Genomic DNA, 23,588 nt, shown 5'->3' with positions numbered 1-23,588 from the left:
TTGGAGGTTTTGCGGCCTGACGATTATGAGTGCGACATTACAAAAGGGACAGTCCGACCAAGCAAGGGTGCCCAGCACCCAGGTCAGGAGGGAACCATCTCCGCCACGATGATGGCGCATGCCAAAGACGCAGATATTGCCGTACGTTGCTATGCGCCGTCACAGCGTGAGACTTGGCCTGCCCATCGAAGGCGCCCTAAGGCGCACAACAGAACGCTCCACAACCTCTCTCGCTTCTCATCACTTGAATTTCAACGCGCGACACGGCGCAATGATTCGTGCTTCATTAGCTGTGTGCCCTCTCACACGCATGCACGCACGCAGTCAATATGGAGCGGAGCGCCAACAAATGCATTGAAGGTGACATGACGCACAACCCGCACCGTGCCGCCCAGTGAGGTGGCTGACAGCCGAATCTAGCCTCGCCCCACGTGCGTGCAACGCACCAGCAAGCAACAAGCCGCCTTCCCTCGCCCGACTCGCGCAAAGTATTGTAAGCACCCGTGGCATTCTGCACAGCACCTAAATGATAGAAATTATTTCGGCAGATCACCAATGAGCTATTCAGTTTGCTGATAAGGCGATTGGCAAAAGTGGTGTGGCCCCATTGCTCATGCATACAAATGTGTTGATTGAATGGCTATGTATGGGGACTGCCAAAACACCGCAAACTCCAATGTCCGTACTTATTGTACGGCGCACAATCCTCCGTTGACAGCATGCCTGCACAGCTTGATCACATGTAGACGTGACCCATACTTGCACCCTCAGCCCGCTTCAACAATCGGCTTGTTCCCCATCACGTCGTGAGCGTGTCGCGTGTCGTCAAAATCAACACTATCATGCTCGCGCCTCCCCTGACACGCCCGTAGATGGGTCACAGCGCGCACCATCAAGCTTCGTGGCCGGAGAAGTGGTGCCACGAGCCAAGGAACAACCCTGTACGGTGCACAATGACTCAAATGCGCAGTTTGGTCACACACTGTGTGCCCCACGCCGCCGCAGCGGTCCCTTGACCACTCCGGCACCACAGTGTAGGATGCAGCAAGTTATCAAAGTGACACGGTTGCTCACGCTTCCAGGCTCTTGCGACCGGACCTCACAATGGCTTCCCCACCACCCACTGACCCCCAGACGGCCCGCAAACCTACATAGCACGCACGCGCACGCATGGCTGATGCTCTCTGTGTGTGAGGTTTGATTGCTCTCAAGGCACATCGTTCCAAGCCTACTTAAGTTCCATCGTCCACCGCAATGGTCAAGTGGCCATCCCAATTAGATTCCACCCGAAGCATCACAGTACCTCCGAATACCTCCGAACCTGCATTCCAAAAAAGTGTCACACCACCACCGCTCGGCCGTTTCCCGATCCTTCCCATTGTTTGCCTGCCTGGGAGCAGCGGCAGCCGCCAGCTCGCTGCCACCCTCCTGCAAGGCCGCGCCTCCTACCCAGGTTCGCACTTTTTTACACGCATTGCACATTTCTTTTCCGTCACCCTGACGCAGCAGCAACAGCTGCTGCCCCGCCGCCTGACACGGGCACCCGACACCAGTGCACTACTGACACGCCTGCAGCTGCGCGCGCAGCCAACACCACCGCCGCTGCCACCGCGGACGCATATCGCCCTCAGCATGTCCGTCTACCGCTCCAGCGGCTGGTGCTGCTGCTGCAGCTGCTGCGCCTGTTGGCTGCGGTACTGCTGCTGGTGCTGGTGCTGCTGCGACATCTCGACCAGCACCGCCGCATCCTCACTGGAGCGCAGCAGGCCCCGCGCCAGCTCCACCACCGCCTCACGCACGCGGATGCGGTAGCCCAGCGGCCTGTGTGTCGTGGTGCAGTGCGGGCGTTACTGCGGCTTTCATGATGGTGGTGGTGGTGGCGGTGGTGGTGGTTGATGGTGGTGGTGGTGGTGGTGGTGGTGCTACACAACGTGGTCAACTACTGTAGGCAGACACCGACAGCGCTATCCTTACAACCGACAGCGCAGCGTCCCAGTCCTTCCCCCCAGCAGTTTCCCAATCCAATGCCCATCAATCTCCCAATCTAATGCCCAGCAGTCTTCCAGTCCCGGCCAACGCCCGAAAACGAGCTTTCTGCCCCTTCTGTTAAATGGTTTACTCACTTGAGACCTAGCCGCTCCAGTTGCTGCGCGTCCATGGACAAGAGCATGTCGAGCCGGATGGCCTCGTCACGGAAACGCGGCAGGTACGGCTCCAGACCCAGATCCACAAAGAGAGCGTCAAGGCTGTAGCACGGCAGCGGCGGTGGCTGTAGCTGCAGCGGCTGTAGCGCCGTGCAGGGCGAGGAGGAGGAGGGGGCGGGAAGGGGCGAGCTGCCCGGTGCCGGGTGCGCAGACAGCGCGAGGCCGGCGGCAGCGCTAGTGTGGAAGACGTGGCGGTGGTGGGACACCGTGGTGGTGGTCGTGGTGGTGGTGGAGGCGGCTGTAGCAGTGCCCACGGCGGCGGTGGCGGCGGCGGTGCCGCCGCCGGGCATCAGCGCCGTTATGGAGGTGGGCATGGGCACCGGCAGTAGCAGCTGGTCCTCCAGCTGCTGACGGCTGTAGCCCGAGTACGCCTCAGCCGCCGAGCCCGGCAGTGGCTCCGCAATGCCGCCGCCGCTCGCGCCGCTGCGGCCGACGCCGCCCGCTTCCACAAAAGCGGTCGACTGGCTGCCTGGCTGTAGCTGCTGCGCCTTCGGCGGCTGTAGCATCAGCGCCGCCGCATCGCCCACGTTCATGCGCTGCACTTTGCTGGACGGCCTTTGTTGGGCCGCCGCCGCCCTGCCCGCGTGTCTCGAGCCGCCGCCGCCGCCTCTCCCGCCGGCACCGCTGCTGCCGGGGTCGAAGCCCTGCGAGGCGAAATCAAGGCTGTTGGGGACCACGTCCCCAGCCTCCAGAGCATACGCGGGCAGATCTGACACGAACGGCGAGGCCAGCGTGATCTCCTGGTCGTCATTGCCGCTGCCTCCAGAGGTGGCGGCGCCAGCGCTGCCAAAGGCAGAGGACGATGGCGGCTGCGCCGCCGGCACTACAGTGCTCGACATGCCGCCGCCGCCAATGATGACGTCAGCGTCGGCGTTGCTGTTGGCTTCGTTCGACGTAGGCAAGAGCTCATTCGCGCCACCGGCGGCCCGCAGCGACGCAACTGCGCCACCGGCGCCGCGGGGCGGCGGCGGCAGTCGGCTCAGTGGCACGGCCGCGCTTGGAGGTAGCGCGGCGCCGCCGCCGCCGCCGCTAGCGGCGTCCGCTCCTCCACCTCCGCTGCCCAGCTGCAGCCGGGCCAGGTGTTGCTCCTGCCCCGCCGCCGCCGCCGCCGCCGCCACCGAACTCGGCGCGCCGCCGCTGCCGCCGCCAGCCGCTTGCGTCGCGTTCCGCAGCTGCTGCATCAGCAGGCTGGCCTGTTGCATGGCACCGGCGGCGCGCCGCCGCTCCGCGTCCAGCTCGTCCTGCAGGCGTTGCCTAGACAGGGCCTCGGTAGCGAGCTGCGTGCCTAAGCTGGCAATGCGCTGCTCCAGATAGGCAAGAGTGGTGTTGGCGTGCCCCGAGTGCAGGCCGGCGCTGTTGGGGCTCAGCAACAGCTGCGCGCCGCCGTACAGCGAAGACTGCGGCGAAAGGCCACTGCCGAGGCCGCCGGCGGCGGCGCCGCCAGGTGACGCCGGCGACACCTGCAGCGCCGCAGCGGGCGAGCTGCCCATCACAGCGCCTGCCGCAGACGGCGCGTGCTGCGAGTCAGCGGCGCCGCCGGAGCCGAGCGCTGCGTGGCTGGTGGTGGCGGCCAGTACGCCGCCGGAGAAGGAGGCGTCGGCGGCGTCCGATGTCAAGAAGCACGCCCCGCTGGCGGCGGCGGCGGCGGCGGTGGCGCTGCCCAAGCCGGCGCGCGACATGCCGATGCCGGTGGAGCCGCCGCTGCCGTAGCTGCCGCCGCTCAGCCCGCTGAGGCTGCGCGGCACGTGCACGCGAAGGCCAGACGGCGTGCCCCCGCTGCCGCCAACCTCGCCGCCGCCGCCGCCGCTGCCGCCTGGCCCGCTGCTGCCATTCTCCCCTGCATCCCCTGTGTCGTATTGACCAGTTGGCGAGTTCAGCATGCGCAGCCCGCCGCCGCCGCCGCCACCTCCGGCGCCACCACCACAGCTGGCGCCCGTGAAGCTTCTCGCGCCGATGCCAGTGAGCGAGATGCTGCCTGCTCGTCCCTCGCCCAGGGAGGAGCCCATGCCGTGTCCCGTGCCGCCGCCGACGCCCGTGTTTGTGCTGGTGCCGCCATCGTCCGAGTCATCCTCCAACACGTAACCCCCCGTGCTGAAGCTGGGGCGCAAGCCGCCGGCAAGCCGCGGGTCGGTATAGTGGTTGGCGCCGCGCAGCAGCGGCGGCAGGAGGGGGCTGCTGCCCGCAGCGCCGGCGGCGGCGCCGCCGCCAGGCTGCAGCGGCGACGACGCGGCCGCCGGCAGCTCGCCGCGTGAGAGCGGGCTGCGGCCAGCGCCGGCGGACGCCGTGCGCAGGTGACTGGGGTGGTAGCCTGGCGCCTGCTGCTGCTGCTGTTGCGCGGCGGCGGAAGGCGACAGCGCCGCCGCCGCGGCTGCGGCGGCGAAGGACGACGGCGAGCCCGGCAGCGAGCCCTCCTCCGCAACTGTGGACAGCAGGTGTCCCATGCGAACCGCGCCGCCGCCGCCGCCGCAGCCATTGCCGCCGCCGCCGCCGTCAGCCGCGCCGGCGGCGGCGCCGCCGCCGCCAGCGCCGGGCGCCAGGCTGTTTGCGGTCCTGGCGGCGGCGCCGGCCACGCTGCCGCCGCTGAGCGGCAGCATGCTGCTCGTGGAGCCGGCGGAGGCTGAGTCAAACGACAGGCTGGCAGGAAGCTGCGCCAGCGCGTCGGCGGCGGCCTTTGCCGCGTTAGCAGTAGCGCCGCCGCCGCCGCCGCCGCCGTTTGCCTGCAGCTGCAGCTGCAGCTGCTCGTGCTGCTGCTGCAGAAGCGCCGCCTGCTGTCGCGCCAGCGCCAGCGTCTGCGCCTGCGCCTGCGCGGCGGCCGCCGCCGCCTGCTGCCGCGCGGCGAAGTCCCGGAGCGCCTGCTCCCAGGCTCCGGTGCGGACCACGTAGGTGCGCATGTGGCCCTTGCCCTTGATGTCGCGCTCCCCCACCTGCAGCCGCGGGAGGCGAGGGGTTTCCAGTGGGTGCGCGAATGAGCAGACAGGCGTTTGACCATAACTCGCTTGTACTCATCATGAAAGGGTTTTATGAAGGGTCCAAGTGTTCTTTGAGGTTGCGAACGGGCAGGACGCGGCACAGAGCCGAGCTAGCCAAGCTAGCAGCCTCCTAGCTGCCCAAACCCAGGCCCTGCGCTTGCTTCACCCGCCTCCCCGCCCCTTTTGCCCGGCTTTTGCTGTTGCTGCAGCGTCCAGGCCCGCCCCTGTCGGCCGCCTCCCCTCTCAGCCTCCCCCACCCACCCAGATTTCTTCGCACAAACCACGAACAACGACGTTTCAGCAGCTTACTATGCACACACGCGCTTATAAACCTTTCACTGAGCACTACTTCTAGAATTAGGTATAGCCAGCACGAAACGGGACGCCACGGCGAGCTCTGGCGCTGGACCTGTGGACGCCGGCGGTCATTGGTACGCGCAACACCACACCTGCTGTCTACTTCGCTACATTTCTCTGTACCAATCCTTGCAACCCACCCCACCCCACCTCCTGCAGTTCGGCCTCGGCGGCGGGGTGGTGCTTGAACACGTTCTCGCTGACGTGGATGCACATGGGGAAGCCGGTGCTCTCCATGCGGCTGGCGGTGTTGACGGTGTCGCCCAGGAAGCAGTAGCGCGGGCACTTCATGCCGATCACGCCCGCAAAGGCCGGGCCGCAGTGCACGCCCTGCACGTGGGGTTGGGGAGATGTGCGTGTATGTGTGTTAAAGAGCACAAGGAAAGCATTGCGCAAAGACAGTGTATGCGATGCAGCAAAGCGATGTGCGTGTTTGTGTATGTACGTGGCGCGTTCCTCAGATGTGTTCATGTGCAGGTCCGGGGCGGGCTCGACATGCACGTGACACCCCGACCAGCACGAACCCAAGCACCCGTCCAACTCCAACACGCAGGCAGCTACAGCGCAACTTACGATGCGTATGCGCAGGCGCTCGCCGTTGGGCGCGGTGATGTTGCGGACCACATCCAGCATGGCGCGGGCGAAGCCCAACACACGCATGAGCGGGCTGCCCTTGGCCTGTGCGTCGCGATTGCATTTCGAAATTGTTTTGTTGTGTGTCGAGAAATTTGTTATGAGCAGGGACGCAGGGATACCGTCTGTAGTTCATTCCTTCGACAGTACACTGTGGCAAACAATGGCACAGCAAGTTCCCGGCACGGCGCCGTGTCCGCCGCCACTCCCCCCGGAAGAATGCAACCCCCAACCCCCCGCGCGGGCGCACCTCCTTGTCCTCGTCTTCGTCGTGCCCGGCAGCCACCATGTAGGCGTCGCCTGGAAGCCACAGCCGGAGCCGGAGCCGGGGCCGGAGCCGGGGTCGGGGCCGGAGGGGGCGGCAAGGTGAGCTCATAGCCAGTATGGCGTCAGAATGGCTCAGGCAACAGCCGCAAGAGAGGTGCCCTACCCGGCGCATGCGGATGCCCATGTACACAGCAGGCAGCCGGGCCAGAGGGCGCGGCTACCGGACGAGCCAGGCGCAGCGCCCAGCCTGCAGTTGCCGCCGCCCACGCCCATCTCCACATCCTCCGCTCCCCCGGCCGCTTCCCCGCCCTGACCTCCGCCGCCCACTCCCCCGCCCGCTCCCCCGCCCGCTCCCCCGGCCGCTCCTTCGCCCTGACCTCCCCTGCCCGCTGCCCCGCCCGCTCCTCCCCAAGCTCACCAATGGTCTCCACCTTGTAGACGCTGAAGCGGTCTGTGAGCTTGTCAAACGCGGTGAACATGTTGGAGAGCATGAGGAAGACCTCGGCGGTGGGCAGCTTGGAGGACAGGGAGGTGAAGCCAACGATCTGCGATTACAGCGGTTACAGCGCTTATTAGCGGTTGTGGCGGTTGATGGTTACAGTTTTGCGGGGCCACGCTTGGCCTTGGCGGCCCTTGCAACGGCATGAGCAAATTACGGCACGGTAAATGCGACCATTGCTGCGCGTGCAAGCGGAAACGGATGTCGCCACCAAGTTTTGCGAAAAAGCTGACTCACGTCCGAGAACAGGATGACGACGTGGCCGTGGCTGTCGGCCACAAACTTCTGGCCCTGCTGCATGCGCGCGATGATGCTCTCGGGCAGGATGTTCTTGAGCAGCTTCATGGACTCCGTCTCGCGCCCGTCCACGTTGTTCACCAGCTCCGCCAGCCACCAGCTGCACACGGAGTGGGTTACATTCATGATTAGTTAAGGAAGTGGTAGACGGTAGACCATGGGGGGGAAGCCGACATTCTTGATTATGATAACCAAGAAGCGAGGTTGTGGCCGCCTCGGCCACTCAACCACCCTCAAACCCAGCCGCCCCCCCCCCGCCCCAATTAGTTTGGGCTGGTGTTTACCAACCCCCCGCCCCCACCCGCACCCCCACCCATCCCCACCTGTCGCTCTTGAGCCGCAGCTGCGTCTCAATGCGCGCCAGCAGCTCCTCGCGCTGGTAGGGCTTGCGCACAAAGTCGTTGGAGCCGCTGCGCAGCCCCTCCACGATGTTCTCCTCGTCGCTCTTGGCGCTCACCATGATAACCGGGAGCACGTTGCCCGGGATCACCTGCACAGGGGCAGGAGTGGTGCCAATAATGTTCAGGAATGAGTACGGTAGTTAGGAGAAGGAGAAGGCGGTGCTGAGCCCGTGATGTGAGGAAGGCGTGGAGGATATTTGACAAAATGCAATTGAAGCCCCGCCCCCACACCTACGCCCAGTACCCAGCTGTCCAACACACACAATGCTCGCCACCCTCACAACCCCACCACCAAACACACACACACGTGCCCTTCCCCCCCCCACACACACGTGCCCTTCCCCCCCCACACACCTTTCTCAGCGTGGCGCAGAACTCGTGCCCGCTCATGACGGGCATCATGCAGTCCAGCAGGATGAGGTCGGGCATGGTGTCGGAGGCGCACAGCCACTCCAGCGCCTCGGCGCCATCCATGCAGCGCGCAAAGGCGTAGCCGCTGTCGGTCAGGATCTCCTCCAGGACAATCTGGTTGATGTCTTCGTCGTCCACAGACAGCACCTGGGGGAGGGGAGTTGCGAGGGTGGGGTTACATTCATCATTTGTGGTAGACGGTAGGCCATTTTGGGGAACAGCAGGCGCTACGTGGCGGTGGGCGAGGGCGGGGGTTGCGAGGTGGGCGCAGGTGGGGGCTGTAATTACAATACCAGCCCAAATTGAAGCAAACTAGCGGAGAGCACAGGTAGAGGCGAAATGTGCAGCGTTCCAGGTCGTGTTCCGGCCAGGTCGGCACAACGAAGCAAGGTAGCTAGTCGGCAAGCGCCCCCATGCAATTGTCGCCCTGAGTCCACGGGCTCCATGTAGCCATGCCTGCCTACTCATGCTGCACCCGGTCGACAGCGTCAGCCGCAGCCGACTAACGCCCGTTACCCAAAAAAGCCCTTCCCCTCCCCCCAAGACGCGCGGCTCAAACCACCCGGCTCAAAGACCCGGCCCCCAATACCCCATCGATACCGCCGTACGGCACGCCGTACGCCCCGCGCCCACCTGGATGGTGCCGTACATGTCACTGTACGCCAGCTTGTCCAGCGTCAGCCCCGGCGGCACCGCGGTGATGGCCGCCGCCGCCGCCGCCGCATTACTCAGCATGGGTGTCAGCTTGCCGCTGCGCAGGCTGGGCTTGGGCGGCTGGTGCCGCCGCCCGCCGGGCCCACACGCCATCCCGCCCAGGGCCAAGCTGCCGGTGCTGGTCGGGCCGCGGGAGCGGCCGCCAAAGGCGCCGCCGCCGCCGGCGCCGCCGCCGTCACCGACCCATTCGTACTCGCTGTCGGCGCCGACGCTGGATGCGTCACAATCGTACGGATCACGTGGCGAGGGGCCGTTGCGGTACAAGTCGGACTCCAGAGCACTCTTGAGCAAACTGCCGCTGGCTCCCGACCCGCCCAGCGCGCCGCCGCCGCCGCCGTAGCCGTTAAGGCCGTTGGCGCCGCCGCCGCCGCCGCCATTGGCGCCGCCGTAGCCGGTACGGCCGTACGCCGACATGCGTAACGCCAGCGAGCCGCCGCTGGCCTTGAGCGAGCTGCCGTTACCGCCGCCGCCGCCGCCACCGCCGCCGCCGCCGCCGCCGCCGCTCTCGTTGCTTGCGCGAGCTAGCTGCAGCGCTTCGTAAACGTCAGCAATGCTGTTGCCGTTGGCGCTGCTGACGCTGACGCAGCCGCCCTCCACGCCCGGCAGGGTGCGGTGCGAGTCGCCGCGCCAGGCCGCCGCGGCGGCGCCCTGGTTGGCGAAGCCGGTGTCTGTGGTGCTGGCCCAGCGGCCCACGCTAACGCCGCCGCCGCTGGCGGCGGCGCCGCCGGCGGCGCCGCCGGCCCTGGCTGAGGTGGCGCCCCGGAGGTTACTTAGTGAGGACTGGCGCATAGCAAGCAACCCCCTTCTTGCGATTGCGGAGCGTGGAGACTCGGGGGTACCGTCACCGCCGCCGCCGCCGCCGCCGCCGCCGCCGCCACTGCCGCCCGACGGCAGCTCGCCGAGGCTCGCTCTCCCACTAGTCGGGGCGCCACTGCGCCGCCCGCCGCCGCCGCTCGCCCCACCACCTCCGTTTCCGCCGCCGCCACCGCCGCCTGCGCCTCCTGCGCCACCGCCACCGCCGCCGCGGCCATCCGTGCCACCACCGCGGACGTCGCCACGACATGACCCTCCCGCTACGCCTGCCTTCCCAGCACTGCCGGGTGCGCTGCCTCCACCGCCCCCTGATCCTGCCCCTCCTCCTGCTGCTCCCCCCGCTCCTTCGCCGCCGCCATTCGTCAGCCCCGGCTGGCCCGAGTCAATTCGCTCCAGGGAGCGGGTGTCGCGCTCCGCCCGGCGTTCGTAATCGCTGAGCAGCAGCTGCCTAGAAGCTAGGTCGGCTTCTTCCATCGACTGCTTATGCACGGTGCGGCGAGCCAAATCGCCCAGCCGGCTCTCGTGCTCCAACTCCTGTCAGTCAATGTGTAAACGAGTTGAGCCAGTCGTTTGCGCAATGCGTCCGAAAGCGTCCAGAAGCGTCCGAAACACACGAACGCCATGCACGCATTAACGCGAGAGGTGGACATCAGCAGTCGTGTGCGCGCATCAAAGCGGCTAGAAGCCACAGCATGCCGCCCCGTTACGGGCGCCATGCACGCAACGCGAGACGTGGACAGCCGTATGCGCCACGCCATGCCCTTTCCTAAACAGAAGACCCAGTGCTGGCACCCGTCCATCTTATGACGCCCTCCCCTCAGCAATCCCCGACTCCCCGCGCCTGCCCCACCCCCGCGCAAGCCCCCACTCACGTGTGTGCGCTTGCGGAGCAGTTGCTCGCCCTCCTCCCGGTCCAGACTGTCGCGCTGCCCGCCGCCGCCGGCCCCTCCGCCGCCTCCTGCGCCTGCGCCGGTGCTGCCGGCGGGCCCGGTGCCGGCGTTGCTGCCGGCCTCCTGTGCCGCCTGCGTGCATGCGCAGGCAGGAGCACACGTGAGAGACAGGAGGGACATTTGTGCGCGTTTCGAGTCGAGGAAGGGAGCTGCAACGGCAGGAGCTGCAGCGTGTGTCGGGTATCAGGCGGTCAGGCGCCGCGACGTACGACAGGCGGCGTGCTCCTGACCCAGATCAGCCCTGTGCATAGCCTGCTGCTACAAAGCTCAGGCAACGGACCCCTTTCCCGCCGCATCAACCCCATTCGCTGGGTGTCACAAACTCTCAGCCACCGGCCTGCACCCATCCCTCAGCGCCCATCCCTCAGCGCCCACCCGTCTGCACCCCCACCTGCACCTGCACCCGCACACACCTGCACCCCCACCTGCACCCACCTTGGCCACCCCGACCCACCCTTGCACCCCCACCTGCACCCACACCTGCACCCCCACCTGCACCCACACCTGCACCCACACACCTTACCCCACCCCCTCACCCCCACCCCCCCCACCCACCTTGGCCACCCCCAGCAGCCCGCTGGCTCGCCGCTGCACGCCGCGGGCGAACTGCGTGATCGTGTCCTCCAGACTGCACCACAGGAACGGAGAGAGGCGGGAGGCATGGAGGTGGGAGGCATGTTGCTGACAATGGGGAGAGGATTGGCACCGCCCGCCACACGCAGACGCAGACGCAGACGCGCACGCACAATCACAATCACACGCACACGCACACGCGCACGCCCCCCCACCCGGCCCCCGAGGCCTCCCCCCGTGCACACCCGAGTGAGGGCCGGCTGCGTGTCCTCCGCTGCACCATGGTGTCCCGCGCCGCCGCGTGCCCGCACCGCGTCAGGCTGTCCAGCACCTGCAGGCATCGCGCAGAGGGGGGGGGGGTCGCCGTTCATGATTAGTTAAGACGTGAAGGCATCGCGGGGGGGGGGGGTAGCCATTCATGATTAGTTACGAAGTGAAGGCGCAGCCAGGAACAGTGGTATAGGGGGGTCCAGCAACACAGGAATGAGACGCAGTGGCGGGGCGGCGAGGCGGCCGAGACGCGTGGACGCGTTGCTGCCCCCATGCACAAACGTAGGAAGTACTCCATCCAGGTCCTCCCCCCGCAGCGTCATCTCGCTGCTCCTCCCTTCCGCTGCTCCTCCTTCCCCCTCCTTCTCACTGGCCCCTCTCCATCCCTCTCTCCTCCCCTTCTTCCCTCCCTTCGCCCCTCCCCCTCCCCCTCCACACGCTCACATACACACGCACGCGCACGCACGCACACACACACACACACACACACACACACACACACATGCCGGCCGCACCTGCCCCTCCAGGCTGCGGCGCGTGCTGCTCTGCAGGACCGGCAGCTCCACAGTGAAGGTGGTGCCGCGGCCCTCCACACTGGCCACCTGGGGGGGCGGACAAGACGTCGTGACGTCGTGACGTCGTGGTGATTGTTCCAGTCCGGTGCATTGAGTGTGAGCGTATAGCCGTATAGGTGGTCACTGGTGTGGGTGCAAAACACGCGCGCATGACACGCGTTTCGTGACTGCCGTCATCCCGCCACCACTACACCCCCAAGGTTGGTTTGGAATAGTTTGGCATGGTATTTACAACCCCCGCCCGCCCGCCCGCCCGCCCGCCAAGCGCACCTCAATGGTTCCCTCGTGTGCCTCCACCAGCTGCTTCACGATGTTGAGGCCCAGCCCCGTGCCGCCGTACTTGCGCGTCACCGACATGTCCACCTGGTGTCCGAAAGCCGTGAGCGAGGGGGGTTGCAAAGATTGGTACAGAGAAGTGTAGCGAAGTAGACAGCAGAGGGGTTGCAAAGATTGGTACAGAGAAGTGTAGCGAAGTAGACAGCAGAGGGGTTGCAAAGATTGGTACAGAGAAGTGTAGCGAAGTAGACAGCAGGGGGGATTAGAAGGGGAGGAGGAGCTGGAGGATAGGGGGCGACGTGGTGAGGTGGACCTGTGTAGCGTGGCTCATCCCCGGTCGCCCCTCACCGCCATCATCCTGCCCCCCTGACACGCCAATCACCCGCACACCACACGGGGGGGGCACCATGCCGAGGGGTCTGAATATGTTCCCCTCACTCATGCGGCCGAGTTAGCTGCTCGGACAAGTTGCAATGGCTTTTACATGCTACATATATCATAGATATCAGTAGACATTAACGTTTGCCGACGATCGTGCAAATAGATGTTAAATGCTTTGCGCCAACGGACCCTGTAGCTCCGATACAAGGCTCAATCTAACGCTTAGCAATCATAAAGTCTTCCAACATGCGATTTAGGCTCAAAGCAACCCTTTGGAGACTAGTCGTGACCTGGAGTCGGGATCGCGAGGAGGCATCCTCTTCGTTCAATAAGTAGTTTAACAACATCCACTGATCTTTATAAATCGACGGCAGCAAAGGATGCTGGAATTCGTGCCCTCCAGGGCAACATGCTTTCAATGTGCGGACAGACAGGCCAATCTGAGCCCCTGTCTACTCGCTTCACGTTATACACATATACAATAGAAGCTTTAGCTAGTCGGCCGGCTAGAATACGCATGTCGGTTTGGACACGTTTTGGTCCATGCGTGCCCACCGTCCGGACAAACACGCGGGTTGTTCTCCCAGCCCGTATAATATTTCACCCCCCTGAGTTCACAGAATCCATATGAGTAGTGTCCGCCATGCTTCATAAGATTTTAGGAGGGATCCGCTGAAGTCTGGGGTCAGTGATTCCCCCTTCTGACACGTTTCGTACCCCCCATCTTGCATGACATATTTCACCATATTTGGCAACTTGCGCAGGGATCCGAACATCAAGTGTTTGCTCAGCACGAACCTGCTGCCCGATTTTGGTGACTGCGCAAGTTGCCAAAGGGTGTTTTTATAAGGGTCCAGAAATGCACTTTTTCACCTAGGGTGCCTCCCCCGTGTGCCCGCACACGCACGCGGGCATTGTCCAGCCCCGGCCCCTCACTGCAAGCCTTCCCGGATTATCCACCCCCTTGCCGTCCCGCCCCCCGCCCCACCAACCGCTCACGCACACGCGCGCACACACAAACACACACACACGCACCTGCTCAAAGGCGCCCCAAATGGAGTGAAGGCGGTCCTTGGGAATGCCAATGCCCGTGTCCGACACCTGTGTGGAACAGAACATGTGTGTTTTGTTTTCATGTGCTGTTTCGCGTTGGAGAGAGCTCATCGGGGAAGTTGGCGGTGCCGTACTGGGTCATGCGGAGCAGTGTGTCGTTGGGCCGCCGTCCCCTGGACCCATGATGCCTGTCCCCAAACCTGCCTGCCCTACCCACCCTACCTCCGTTTCCCGCCTCTCCGCTCCCGCTGTACGGCTGTTCCGAACATCCTTGCAACCCCACTTTCACCCCCTTCCCATACACACGCGCCCGACCCCACCTGCAGCAGCACGTGTGTGCCGTCCGCGCTGGGCTCCACGCGCACGCCCACGCGGCCCTTGTTCGTGAACTTGAGCGCGTTGCCGGTCAGGTTGTACAGGATCTGTGTGTGGAGCGTGTGTGCGTGTGCGTGTCGTGTTTCGGTGCGCTGCACTGTATTTTGTTTTGAAATTTTCTGTTGCCAAATGTGTTGTGCTTGTGTTGCGTCGTGTTGGGTGGAACAAATGCGATGGCCGACACGACACGTCACGACACCCTGGTCGCTCTAGATCTCCCCTCGGGGGGAGCTGCTCGCCCAGCCGCACGCACGCTCACACGCCCGCACCTGGATGACTCGGCTGAAGTCGGCGATGATGAGCGGCGTGGCGGGGTCCACCCAGCGCTCCATGGTCACCTGGCGCGGCCCCGCATGGCATCCCACAGGTCAGGCGCCACACCACACCACACCGCACCGCAAGGCAGCACAGCAGGCGTCGCGCGACACACCACCGCAGCGCATCCAGCGCAGAGCCGTGCAGCATCAGCCGCTGTACCCTCCGCCCCCTCTCGGCCCCTCTAGCGCATCATCCGCTCCCCCCCATTCCTCGACTATTGGGACCTATTTCATTGGGCTCGGGCACACATAACCCCCCCCCTCGCTTGACCGCTTTTCCAAACATCCTTGCAACCCCTCCGTGGCCCCTTCTCCTCCCCTGCCGCCCCCCTCTCTCTCACCTCCTTCTTTGCCAGCGGCGCCACAATGTCCACCACGTGGTCCACCGCCTTGGCCAGCGAGCACACCTCGTGCTTGATGGTCAGCTTGCCCTCCTGCGAGCAAGCAGTGATTGCATTGTTTGTAATGTGTTTGTTTAGGCATTCAGCTGCCGTGATGTTGAGTGAATGAGTTGTTAAGCGGTGGATATTGGAATCTGTCTTCCATGCGCAACCCCACAAACGTCGCTGCTTCCCCGCCCCTGAGGCGAGGATCGAGCCCAATCGCTGGCCCTCGCGCCGCCTGCTCGTTCCTGCGACAGGCACGTCTCCCCCACTCGCCCACCTTGAGCGCTGCCACATCCAGGATGTCGTTGATGATGTTGAGAAGGTGGTTGGAGCTGTTCTTGATGGTCCTGACAAAGTGCTGCCCCTTGGGGTTCATCTCGCCGCCCGCACCCCGGACCTGTCGTTCAGGAGATAGTCAGTATAGTTAGGACACACTCGCAAGCATACGGTACGTGTTCATTCATGTTCACTCAGCTGTGCACGTGCTCATTCGTGCCGAGCGTTCTTCGTGGGCCCCGCCCTTTACGCCGGCTTGAATGCTCACGCCGTGCTATTCAAGCAGCAGCGCCGCTCCCGCGAAGCTCCTCCACGACGGCGGGTCCCCTTTAGTCCCGCAGCCTCAAGCTTTTTTTAATTTCTACGCATCGAAAGTGCACCTGTTCCCTCTCCTTCCGCCGTTTCCCCCGTCCCTTCCCTTCTTCCCTTCCTCGCTCTCTTTCCCGCGCTTTCCCCTCCCGCTCGTGCCGCCCATCCTTCCGTCCCGCTCCTGACACCCGTTCCCCTCCCCTTCCAGCTCCCTCCCTTCCAGCTCCCTCCCCTCCGCCTCCCGCTCCCCTCCCCTGCCCCTCAACCGCCGCTGCCCCGCCCTCTGCCGCTGCCGCCTCCCGCCACGCACCAGCGCATCTGACAGCTGGATGATGCCGTTGAGCGGCGTCCGCAGCTCGTGACTCATCAAGCTGCGGGAGGGGTTGCAAGGATCTTTGGAAAAGGGGTACAGGATGCACTGGGGGAAGGGAAGAGAAACCAATCAGCACGCTAAGAGCAGGAGGGATGGCGCAGCCACGCACATACCGGCTCAACCCGCGCGCGCGTGTTCTGTTCCCCTTCACACACACTTTCCGACTGGCAGCACGCAAATGCTCATGTCGTCTCTTGTGCCTCACTTTAACAGGCCCACACACATGCCCACTCACACAGGCACACCCACACACAGGCACACACACACACACACCAACACACACACACACACACACACACACACACACACAAAACCGTCACTTTGCTGCATCGCATACACTGTCTTTGCGCAACGTTTTCCTTGTGCTCTTTAACACACACACACACACAAGCACACACACAAGCGCTCCCCGCACCTCATGAACTGGTCCTTGCGCGTCACGCTGTCACGCAGGTCCTGGATCATCTGCACGCGGTTGGCGTTCTCCGCGTCCTGCTGCGCCAGCAGCCGCCGCTGCGCAATGGTCATGTAGTTGCCGTACATGATGGAGGAGCTGAACAGCACCTGTACATGTTCACGTGTGCGTGCGCGTGTTCAAAAGTTTAGAAAGGTTTGTTTCGCTAAGGCGACTTTGGTGTATGCTGCCCAAGGTACCTGCCCCAGCCGTATCAGGCCGTCCAGCCAGCAGCACAGCACAGCAGTGCAGCTAGCATTGCACCCCCGAACTCCACGCCAGCACCCCTCCCCCGCCCCCCCGCCCCCCGCCACGCCCCCCTCCCCTCTCACCAACCTGGCGCCAACGGTGTAGGACCCGCTGTTCCCACTGGACGTCGGCACTTCACATTTGTGTTATGATCACTCCGTCCTCCACATGAACGGCTTCCCCTCCCACGCCCCTCCCACACCCCTCCCACCCCCTCCCTACCAACCCCCCGCCCAACCCCCCTCCACCCCCACCTCCCAACCCCCTCCCACCCTCCCAACTCCGCCCCTCCCAACCCACCTCCCCCTCCCAACCCACCTCCCCTCCCCCTCCCAATGCCCCTCCCTCCCAACCCTACCTTGGCCATGAAGTTGGCGAAAACGTTTAGGTACTCGGCGGCCGGCGAGCCGCGGTGCACCACGTGCAGGATCCAGGCCAGGGGAAACAGGTTCCAGATGAACAACGTGCACATGTAGATGAACAGCAGGCTGCGGCGGGAGTTGGCGCTGGTGTGCTCCTTGACGGCCGAGTAGACCATGAGGCCCATCATGTACAGCACGCCGATGAAGGCCGCCGTGGAGGTCAGGAAGGCCACCCCTGCTCCAGGTGGGGCGCGGGAGCAGCGGGAAAAGCAGGGGCAGGGAGAGGGCAGAGAGAGGGAGGGGGAGAGGGCAGGCAGGCAGGCACGCGTAACGTGTCGGCGCATGGGGGAGGCGTATGTAGGTTCGGCATGGCCTGTAGGATGCGGGTTCTGCGTGGTTGCGGCTTGCTCTGCACAGCACCGCTGGGCTGACAGGCCGGTGTGCTGATTGCGTACGCCTGCTGATTGCCCCTCCCGTAGTTGCGACGCCTCGCGGTCTCTTGGGCGCTTATCTTACCCTGGCCACCCACCCGCCGAGGGCGCAGCTGGGCGCTTCGCCGCCGGCACCTCTCTACAACGAGGAACCCGCATGGCCCCCATTCGTCTCCAGCTCCCTCCCCTGCCCATACTGCCCAGGTGACACTTGGTCCTTTCATTGGGCGCCGGCAGTGCGGCACCGCCACAGCGCGGACGGCACGCTCTCCCACGCTTCAATCCCACGTTCCTTCCACCGCTCGGAGTCATTTCCACTCTGGAAATGATGAAAGCAACCCCCCTCTCTATTGCTCCCAACGCTCCCCTTCCTCCCAACCCTCCCTCCCCTCCAGGCCACGCTCTCCTCCTCGCTCTATTGCATTGGGTTCGGTTTAGTTTGGGCTGGTATCTACAGCCCTCCCCGCCCTCCGCCGCCCCTCCGCTCACATAGGTAGGGGGACCGCAGGAAGTTGGCGACCAGACCAGACAGCACCATCAGCACGTCCAGACCAATGGCGGTGGCGGTCTGGCGCGGCGTGAAGTCGGATATCTTTGACAGGATATACACCATGGTGGGCGTAGTAACCAGCCACTGCACGTAGCGCTGCGGTATGCAGCTGTGGGGGTGGGTGGGAAAGAGGGCGCGGGGCGGGGTGCGTGCGAGGAGAGGGGTGAACGGGCCATGGCGAAAGACGGGGCGGGGCTGCTTTTGTTGGGTGCGAACCCATCATGGTTGCCTTGCCCGGTGGCGGGCCGGAGGCAAAGAGCTGAGGCAGAGGCCAAGCGCGGAGTTTCTGAAGGCTCCTGGTGCCTCCACCCAACCATATGCCCTCCTTCCCTCCCTTCAGGCTGCCGCTGCCACCATCACACTTCCTCTGCCTGCCATTGCACCCGTCGGGGTGCCCTTACCCAAGCCCGGCCAATCCCGCACCCACCAAACCCTATCCCAGCCCAGCTGAGCTCATCAACTCTTGCGTGACCAGGCTGCTGACGGCTGAGCCAAGGACTCACATGGAGCCGTACGCGTCGTACAGCACCGTGGCTCCGCCGGTGACCAGTAGTAGGTCCGTGTGACACGCAGCGCCTGGAAGCAGCAGGAAGGTGCGGGGGTAGAGAGAGCGGGGGGACAGCATGTGGGTCAAGCAAAGACACGCAGACGGAACGCCCAACGACGGCGGGGCTGGGCAAGGGTCAGCGGATCTTCCGGGCGAACTGCCCTGCCTGCCCGCAACTGCCCCGCAAGGCGTGCTGGCAGTTGCCACACCTCGTGAAGCTGTGCACTACGCGCCCACTCCTGGCCCATTGGGACATGTGCCCTGTGCCGGCTCCGACCAACACACCACCCACCCTTGATGGCGCAGCTGAGCAGCGCAAGCTGCCGTTTTGGCGCGTTGTCTTCGAACAAGAGCGAGGTCAAGTTCAGCACCAACGCTGTGAAGAACGCCGTCGAGCTCATCTGGTACACCAGTGTTGGCACCTGTTGGAAAACGGTCCTCGCGGTCATGCATTGCCCAGCAGGCTTCATTAAGTCCAGCAAAAGGCCCATCTACCTCGACCAGAGAGTCATTAGTATGTTTGAAGCCTTGATCCCTTAAACCGGTAGTGTGAATGCGGCCGGGTCTGGCATGCGTGGCGCCGCATGCACTGACCTGGGCCCGCAACGCGGCGTACGCCAGGGGATCTGTCGTGTACCATAGCCCCGAAAGCCATGATGCAGTTATGTAGACAAAGAAGCCGGTGCTGCGGCGCAAGGTATGCAAAGAGTTTTGGCCGGCACGTCAGCAAAGGGTGGCCCACAATGCCACAATACTAGAGCTAGCTCGTTAGGTCTATAGTTTGTGATAGATGGGAGGCATTGAATCTAGATTTGACCACAAGGGCAGCCGAGGAGTTGCGGTCCGCCCCAACAACAATAGCCGCTCGCTTTAGTTTCTTACAAGGTCCATGACCAGGTGAGGATCCATCCTCGTGCTTCTGGGTCTGCAAGCGCCTCGGCTGCACCAAATATTGACACCGGCGCGATGCCGCCCGAGGGCGTCGCTGGAGGGCCGCTGTTGGCTGGGCCACCTGCGCTAGATACCGGCTGGGACCTCAGCTGGGCCCCAACCGTGCGCTGACGCAGCTTCATTTTGCCAGTGCTCCTTCTCAGACGCTCAAGTCCCGGGGCATGGGCCCTTCCTCTCTCCACGCCCCGTAAACATGCAGTCTAATGAGCCTATTGCTAGGATATTGTAGTAAGGTCACAAACTAAAAACAATGTGCGTGGGGCTGTGTGTTGGGTGTTTGGGGCCAAACGAAAAAGTTCCCGTCTCTGTTAATAAGGTCATTAATGTATCACAATAACTTTGGGTTCAATTAAGCGAGACTACGTGCGAGACAACTGCGGCGTCTGAAGACGACAATCGGCGGACCAACGATGGGTCCAACGAGGCGACGCACCTGCATCCACGAGGTCCCGGAATGCGTCTTATAGTTACGTGAACATGCCGTAGTAAGTTATCTTCTTGCGGTCCTTTTGCAAGTGCAGTATCTCCCAACCATGGGAGAGTCGCTGCCGGCCATGGTGCGTGCATATGTGCACAACAAGTTTGCTCGCTCTTAAAATACTCGAGGAAAATGCACGCTGGGGGTTGGTGGATTCCAAACTCATGAGCACGAGTCCGAGTCCGTTGGGATAGGATGGTAGGAGCGACGGAACCCTCCCAGCGTGCGTAACATCCGCCCTATCCTCCCCCCCCCAGTCCCTATGACCCCCGACTGCCGACGCCTGTGACCGGCGCATCTCGCACGCTTCCGTACGGCCCTCCTTCAACCCCCGCCCCTCCCCCCGCCCCTCCCCCTACACAGGTGCTGCGGCACCCCGCCACCAGCGCGGTCAACGCGCTGCTCGTGGGGCTCTTCCTGTGGCTACGGCACCGCGCTGTCGTACCAACCGCCGTGGCCATGTCGTACCAGACCGTGGTGGCGGAGCGGCAGTGGTGGCGTGCGCTGGTGGCACAGGCGTGTAGGGGGAAAGAGGAAGGGCGCTTTTGGGGGGCCGCGGAGCGGAGGGGGCACGTCGGGGGGGGGGTTTATTCTAATCCCGAGCAAACCAAGACCCAGCGCCAGCCCGCAGAGCGGGTGGCGCCATCGGGGGGCACGTCGGGGTGAGGGCTTAGGCAGCTGCCGTGAGGAACTTTGCGGCCAGGGAAGTTGGCGGTTGAGGGGTACCGCGCATCAACGTGTCTAACAGCGCGCCAGCTCAGAGGACAGCATATGTCAGTCTCCGGGGAGGAGAGGGCGGCCCGGGGTCGCACATCGCCTCATAATCATGGTATACAAATCACATGAAGCAACCACCAACACCACAACCATCATGCCTCAATGCCTGTTCAGGCGGCGCATTTTGACTTGCTGCACCTGGTCCTGAACGTGAGGTGAGCGAGAATCTCCGGACTTGGCTGGGTGTCACACGTGTGACGGTGGTGTGTTTTTCGTGCTGTACGGCTCCACCGGCTCCACCCGCCTTGCCGTGTCGTGTCAGCCTGGGGCCCCTGCCGCTTGGGCTCTGTCCCAGCCTTCCCCCGCCTCCCCCACCAGGGCACGGCAGGAGGTCCCAGTCACACCCTTAACTACACCCACACCCACACGCTGCGTCAACCCTCTCCCCTCATACTTTGTACACACACATATCGGTCATACGCGTATTGTTTCCTTGTGCTCTTTAGCACACACACACACACACACACACACACACACACATACGCGCCCCCCACACACACACAAACATGCGTCGACCCTCTCTGCCCTGCTTTGTGCTTTGCTAACCCATCAACACGCACGCACACACACACACACGCACGGAATGGCGGAATTGTTCCGTTTGTTTTTGTTTAACACACACACACACACACACACACACACACACACACCGCAGCTCCTGCTACGGCCTGGCGGCTCAGGCGGAGCCGGCGCTGCGGCCTGGATCCAGCTGGGAGTACCTGCGGCTCAGCTTCCTGCTGCTGCTGCTGTCGGCAGGGGTGGGTGGGTGGGTGGGTTGGCGGGCGGAGGCGGGGGAGAGCACGGGGGAAGGGAGACAGGGGGGTTGTTTCCAGGGGGGCAAGGGGGGGCAGGCGGGGTAAGGAGGGAGGCGGGGTAGATGGCTGAGGGATGCGGGGGTGGTTGGCGGAGGGTGGCGTGTTGGTGTGCTGACAATGTATGTACACACGGACTGGTACAGCACTGACCTGCAATGCGCCGTACTGCACGGGCTGCAGATCATGCTGGCGCTGCAGCATGCGGCGCTGGCGGCGGCGGTGCGGTCGGGCCTGGACGGGGAGGCGGCTGCTGCCAGCTTCCGGCAGCGGGGGGTGGTCGGCTACTCGGGTGTGCTGTTTGGTCAGATGGCGTTCATTGCGTGGACGGCAGGTGGGTCAGCAGGGTTCGGGTTGAGGAGCCCTGTAGATACCAGCCCAAATTTAACCAGAGGGGTGGGGGATGGGGGCGCGGGGCGCGGGGGCCTGCAGCGCGCGGGCTCTCAACTGCAGAGACCGCCACGGTTCTTCAGTGGGTCCACTAAAAACACATCACCCACATCACTGCTCATTTTGTGCGTCCCAGCCGCAAGCATACCCCCTGCCCCGCTCTTACCCTCGCTCGCCTTCTGTCCCTCGCACGTCTTGCCCCTCCCACACATTGTCCCTGTCCCTCGCTACCCTGGTGCACCCCTATCCTCCCCCAACATTTTTATACCCTGGCACAGGCTCCGAGGGCCGCTTCAACCTGTTGGGCCTGACCTCCGTGCCCATGGTGCTAGCCCCCTTCCTGCTGGCCGGCCTAACACAGCTCATCATGCCCAACGCCTCGGCACTGGGGCACCTGTCCGGTGGGTGGGTGGCAGCGTGTGTGCGTGTGTGTGTGTGTGTGTGTGGGTGGGTGGATACGGTAGGTGGGTTTCGCACCTGCCGTAGTTGCCGTACACTGTCGTACTGTACTGATGATGTGTGCCGCACCGGCAGCTGCACGGGAAGTCATGCATATGCGGCCTTGCAGGACACATGCCGCCCGCCCCCTACCACCACCACCACCGCCACCACCACCACCTTTTCCCTTCGTGCTCCACTGCTGCACACACACACACACACACACACACACACACACACACACACACACACACACACACACACACACACACACACACACACACATCACTCGTCGCTCGCCAGGCATCCTGGGTGGGCTGCTGCTGGCTAGCGGGGCCCTGGACTGGATCAACGCCTATTGGACTGTGTGCCTGGTCATGTGGGTGGCCATTGGTGAGTGCCGGCCGTGTTGTTTTGATTTGTTTTGTTTTAAATCAGTTGTCTGCCGCTTACGGCGAGCGTGCATCTTTGTCCACGCTGCCTACCATGAGCACTGGGAGCAGGAATGCATGCAGCAGACCCCCGCCCACCAGAGTGCCCTGGCCAATGCCCCCGACCTTGCTGAAGCAAAACCCCGCATTCACCGATTTATTCCTGACACGCCGCGTTACCAACTCGGTTCTGCAAACTCTTACCGCTTCGCTGCTTATCCTTGCATACCGTATGCCGCTCTGCACGCAGGCGTGGCGTACGGCCTTGTACGGGAGGGCCGACTGGGGCTGCCGTACGTGCGTGTACTGCCAGGCGCTGGCGACGTTAGCGAAGATGAGGCGGCTTTAGATATGCTGGAGAGGGGTGAGGGCGGCGGCGTTTCGGAGGTGGGGACAGCAGCAGCAGCAGGTGGCGGAGGCGGCGGGAGAGGCGGCGGGAGAGGGGCAGGCGGCGGCGCGGCGGGCGGCCTGGCGGCCGCGGCGGCGTCGGCGGCGCGGCTGTTTGGGAGCTTGAGTCGGCGACCGGTGGTGACGGCGGTGGCGGAGGCGGGGATGGGGATGGGGGCGGGCTCTGGGGTGGGAGGCGCAGCAGGAGTGGGGGTAGGGGCGGGGCAGGCGGAGGCGGGGGCGGCTGGTGCGGGGATAGGAGGGGGCGGTGGCTCTGGGGTGGGTGCAGGGGCAGGGGCAGGGGCAGGGGCGGCCGGCAGTGCAGGTGGTAGGTCGAACGGCGTGGGGGCAGGCGGGCCCACCCCAGCTGCGGCGGGGCCGGCGCTGCCTTGGGGGAGATGAGGTCAGTTGGAAGAGCATACGAGTGATTGAATGCATGAAGGACTGATACATGAAGGGCCGCAGAACAAAGCGCATGCATGACAACATTCTTATGTAGGTGGCTGGTGGCTAGCAGCGAATGTGCGGCCGCGCCTGTGCTGGTTTGTTGCGTGCCATCTGTGCCACGCGCCTCAAGGCTTTTGCGGTGACTCGCTGTAACGAACACACGAACAGATACAAACGACTTTGGCGACTGTGCCCTTGAGTTCCA

General features: G+C 64.0%; 2 protein-coding genes across 3 annotated transcripts; one reads left to right on the top strand and one right to left on the bottom strand.

Moving 5' to 3' along the window:
- Nucleotides 1–25: 25 nt before the first annotated feature.
- CHLRE_11g467678v5 (uncharacterized protein) lies at nucleotides 26–19,544 on the bottom strand. The gene is made up of 28 exons (XM_043067431.1): nucleotides 19,155–19,544; nucleotides 18,867–18,957; nucleotides 18,565–18,694; nucleotides 18,229–18,301; nucleotides 17,665–17,834; nucleotides 16,741–16,979; nucleotides 16,095–16,243; nucleotides 15,617–15,677; nucleotides 14,999–15,118; nucleotides 14,677–14,769; nucleotides 14,288–14,356; nucleotides 13,964–14,065; nucleotides 13,626–13,691; nucleotides 12,204–12,296; nucleotides 11,874–11,960; nucleotides 11,334–11,419; nucleotides 11,071–11,143; nucleotides 10,438–10,587; nucleotides 8,672–10,099; nucleotides 7,982–8,185; nucleotides 7,550–7,716; nucleotides 7,167–7,326; nucleotides 6,849–6,975; nucleotides 6,414–6,463; nucleotides 6,104–6,208; nucleotides 5,681–5,860; nucleotides 2,124–5,128; nucleotides 26–1,821 (listed from the first exon to the last, which is right to left on the bottom strand). The coding sequence occupies exons 1-28, from the start codon at nucleotides 19,343–19,345 to the stop codon at nucleotides 1,641–1,643; spliced, it is 7,650 nt and encodes a 2,549-aa protein (XP_042919428.1). The 5' UTR covers nucleotides 19,346–19,544; the 3' UTR covers nucleotides 26–1,640.
- Nucleotides 19,545–19,714: 170 nt separating this feature from the next.
- CHLRE_11g467677v5 (uncharacterized protein) lies at nucleotides 19,715–23,548 on the top strand. Of its 2 annotated transcripts, none has more exons than XM_043067429.1 (8): nucleotides 19,715–19,780; nucleotides 20,065–20,217; nucleotides 20,593–20,633; nucleotides 21,134–21,236; nucleotides 21,474–21,624; nucleotides 21,959–22,081; nucleotides 22,422–22,511; nucleotides 22,800–23,548. In XM_043067429.1, exons 1-8 carry the CDS (start codon nucleotides 19,757–19,759, stop codon nucleotides 23,336–23,338), a joined length of 1,224 nt encoding a protein of 407 aa, XP_042919427.1. In that variant the 5' UTR covers nucleotides 19,715–19,756; the 3' UTR covers nucleotides 23,339–23,548. The 2 variants fall into 2 exon arrangements, with proteins under 2 accessions (XP_042919427.1, XP_042919426.1); XM_043067430.1 differs by having other exon boundaries at nucleotides 19,715–19,899.
- The last annotated feature ends 40 nt before the right edge of the window (nucleotides 23,549–23,588 follow it).

The sequence above is a fragment of the Chlamydomonas reinhardtii genome, chromosome 11 (genome assembly GCF_000002595.2).
Source record: "Chlamydomonas reinhardtii strain CC-503 cw92 mt+ chromosome 11, whole genome shotgun sequence".
Lineage (NCBI taxonomy): Eukaryota > Viridiplantae > Chlorophyta > Chlorophyceae > Chlamydomonadales > Chlamydomonadaceae > Chlamydomonas > Chlamydomonas reinhardtii.
This window is presented reverse-complemented; position numbering and strand designations above follow the sequence as displayed.

Excerpts from the sequence above, each read along its gene's own strand:
- CHLRE_11g467678v5 (XM_043067431.1), bottom strand. The coding sequence starts at position 19,345 with ATGAAGCTGCGTCAGCGCACGGTTGGGGCCCAGCTGAGGTCCCAGCCG. Across the intron at positions 14,066-14,287 it reads ACTTCAGCCGAGTCATCCAG|ATCCTGTACAACCTGACCGG; the intron begins GTGCGGGCGTGT and ends CTCCACACACAG. Across the intron at positions 11,144-11,333 it reads CGCAGCCGGCCCTCACTCGG|TCTGGAGGACACGATCACGC; the intron begins GTGTGCACGGGG and ends CCTGTGGTGCAG.
- CHLRE_11g467677v5 (XM_043067429.1), top strand. The coding sequence starts at position 19,757 with ATGGGAGAGTCGCTGCCGGCCATG. Across the intron at positions 20,218-20,592 it reads GGCGTGCGCTGGTGGCACAG|GCGGCGCATTTTGACTTGCT; the intron begins GCGTGTAGGGGG and ends ATGCCTGTTCAG. Across the intron at positions 21,237-21,473 it reads TGCTGCTGCTGTCGGCAGGG|ATCATGCTGGCGCTGCAGCA; the intron begins GTGGGTGGGTGG and ends CACGGGCTGCAG.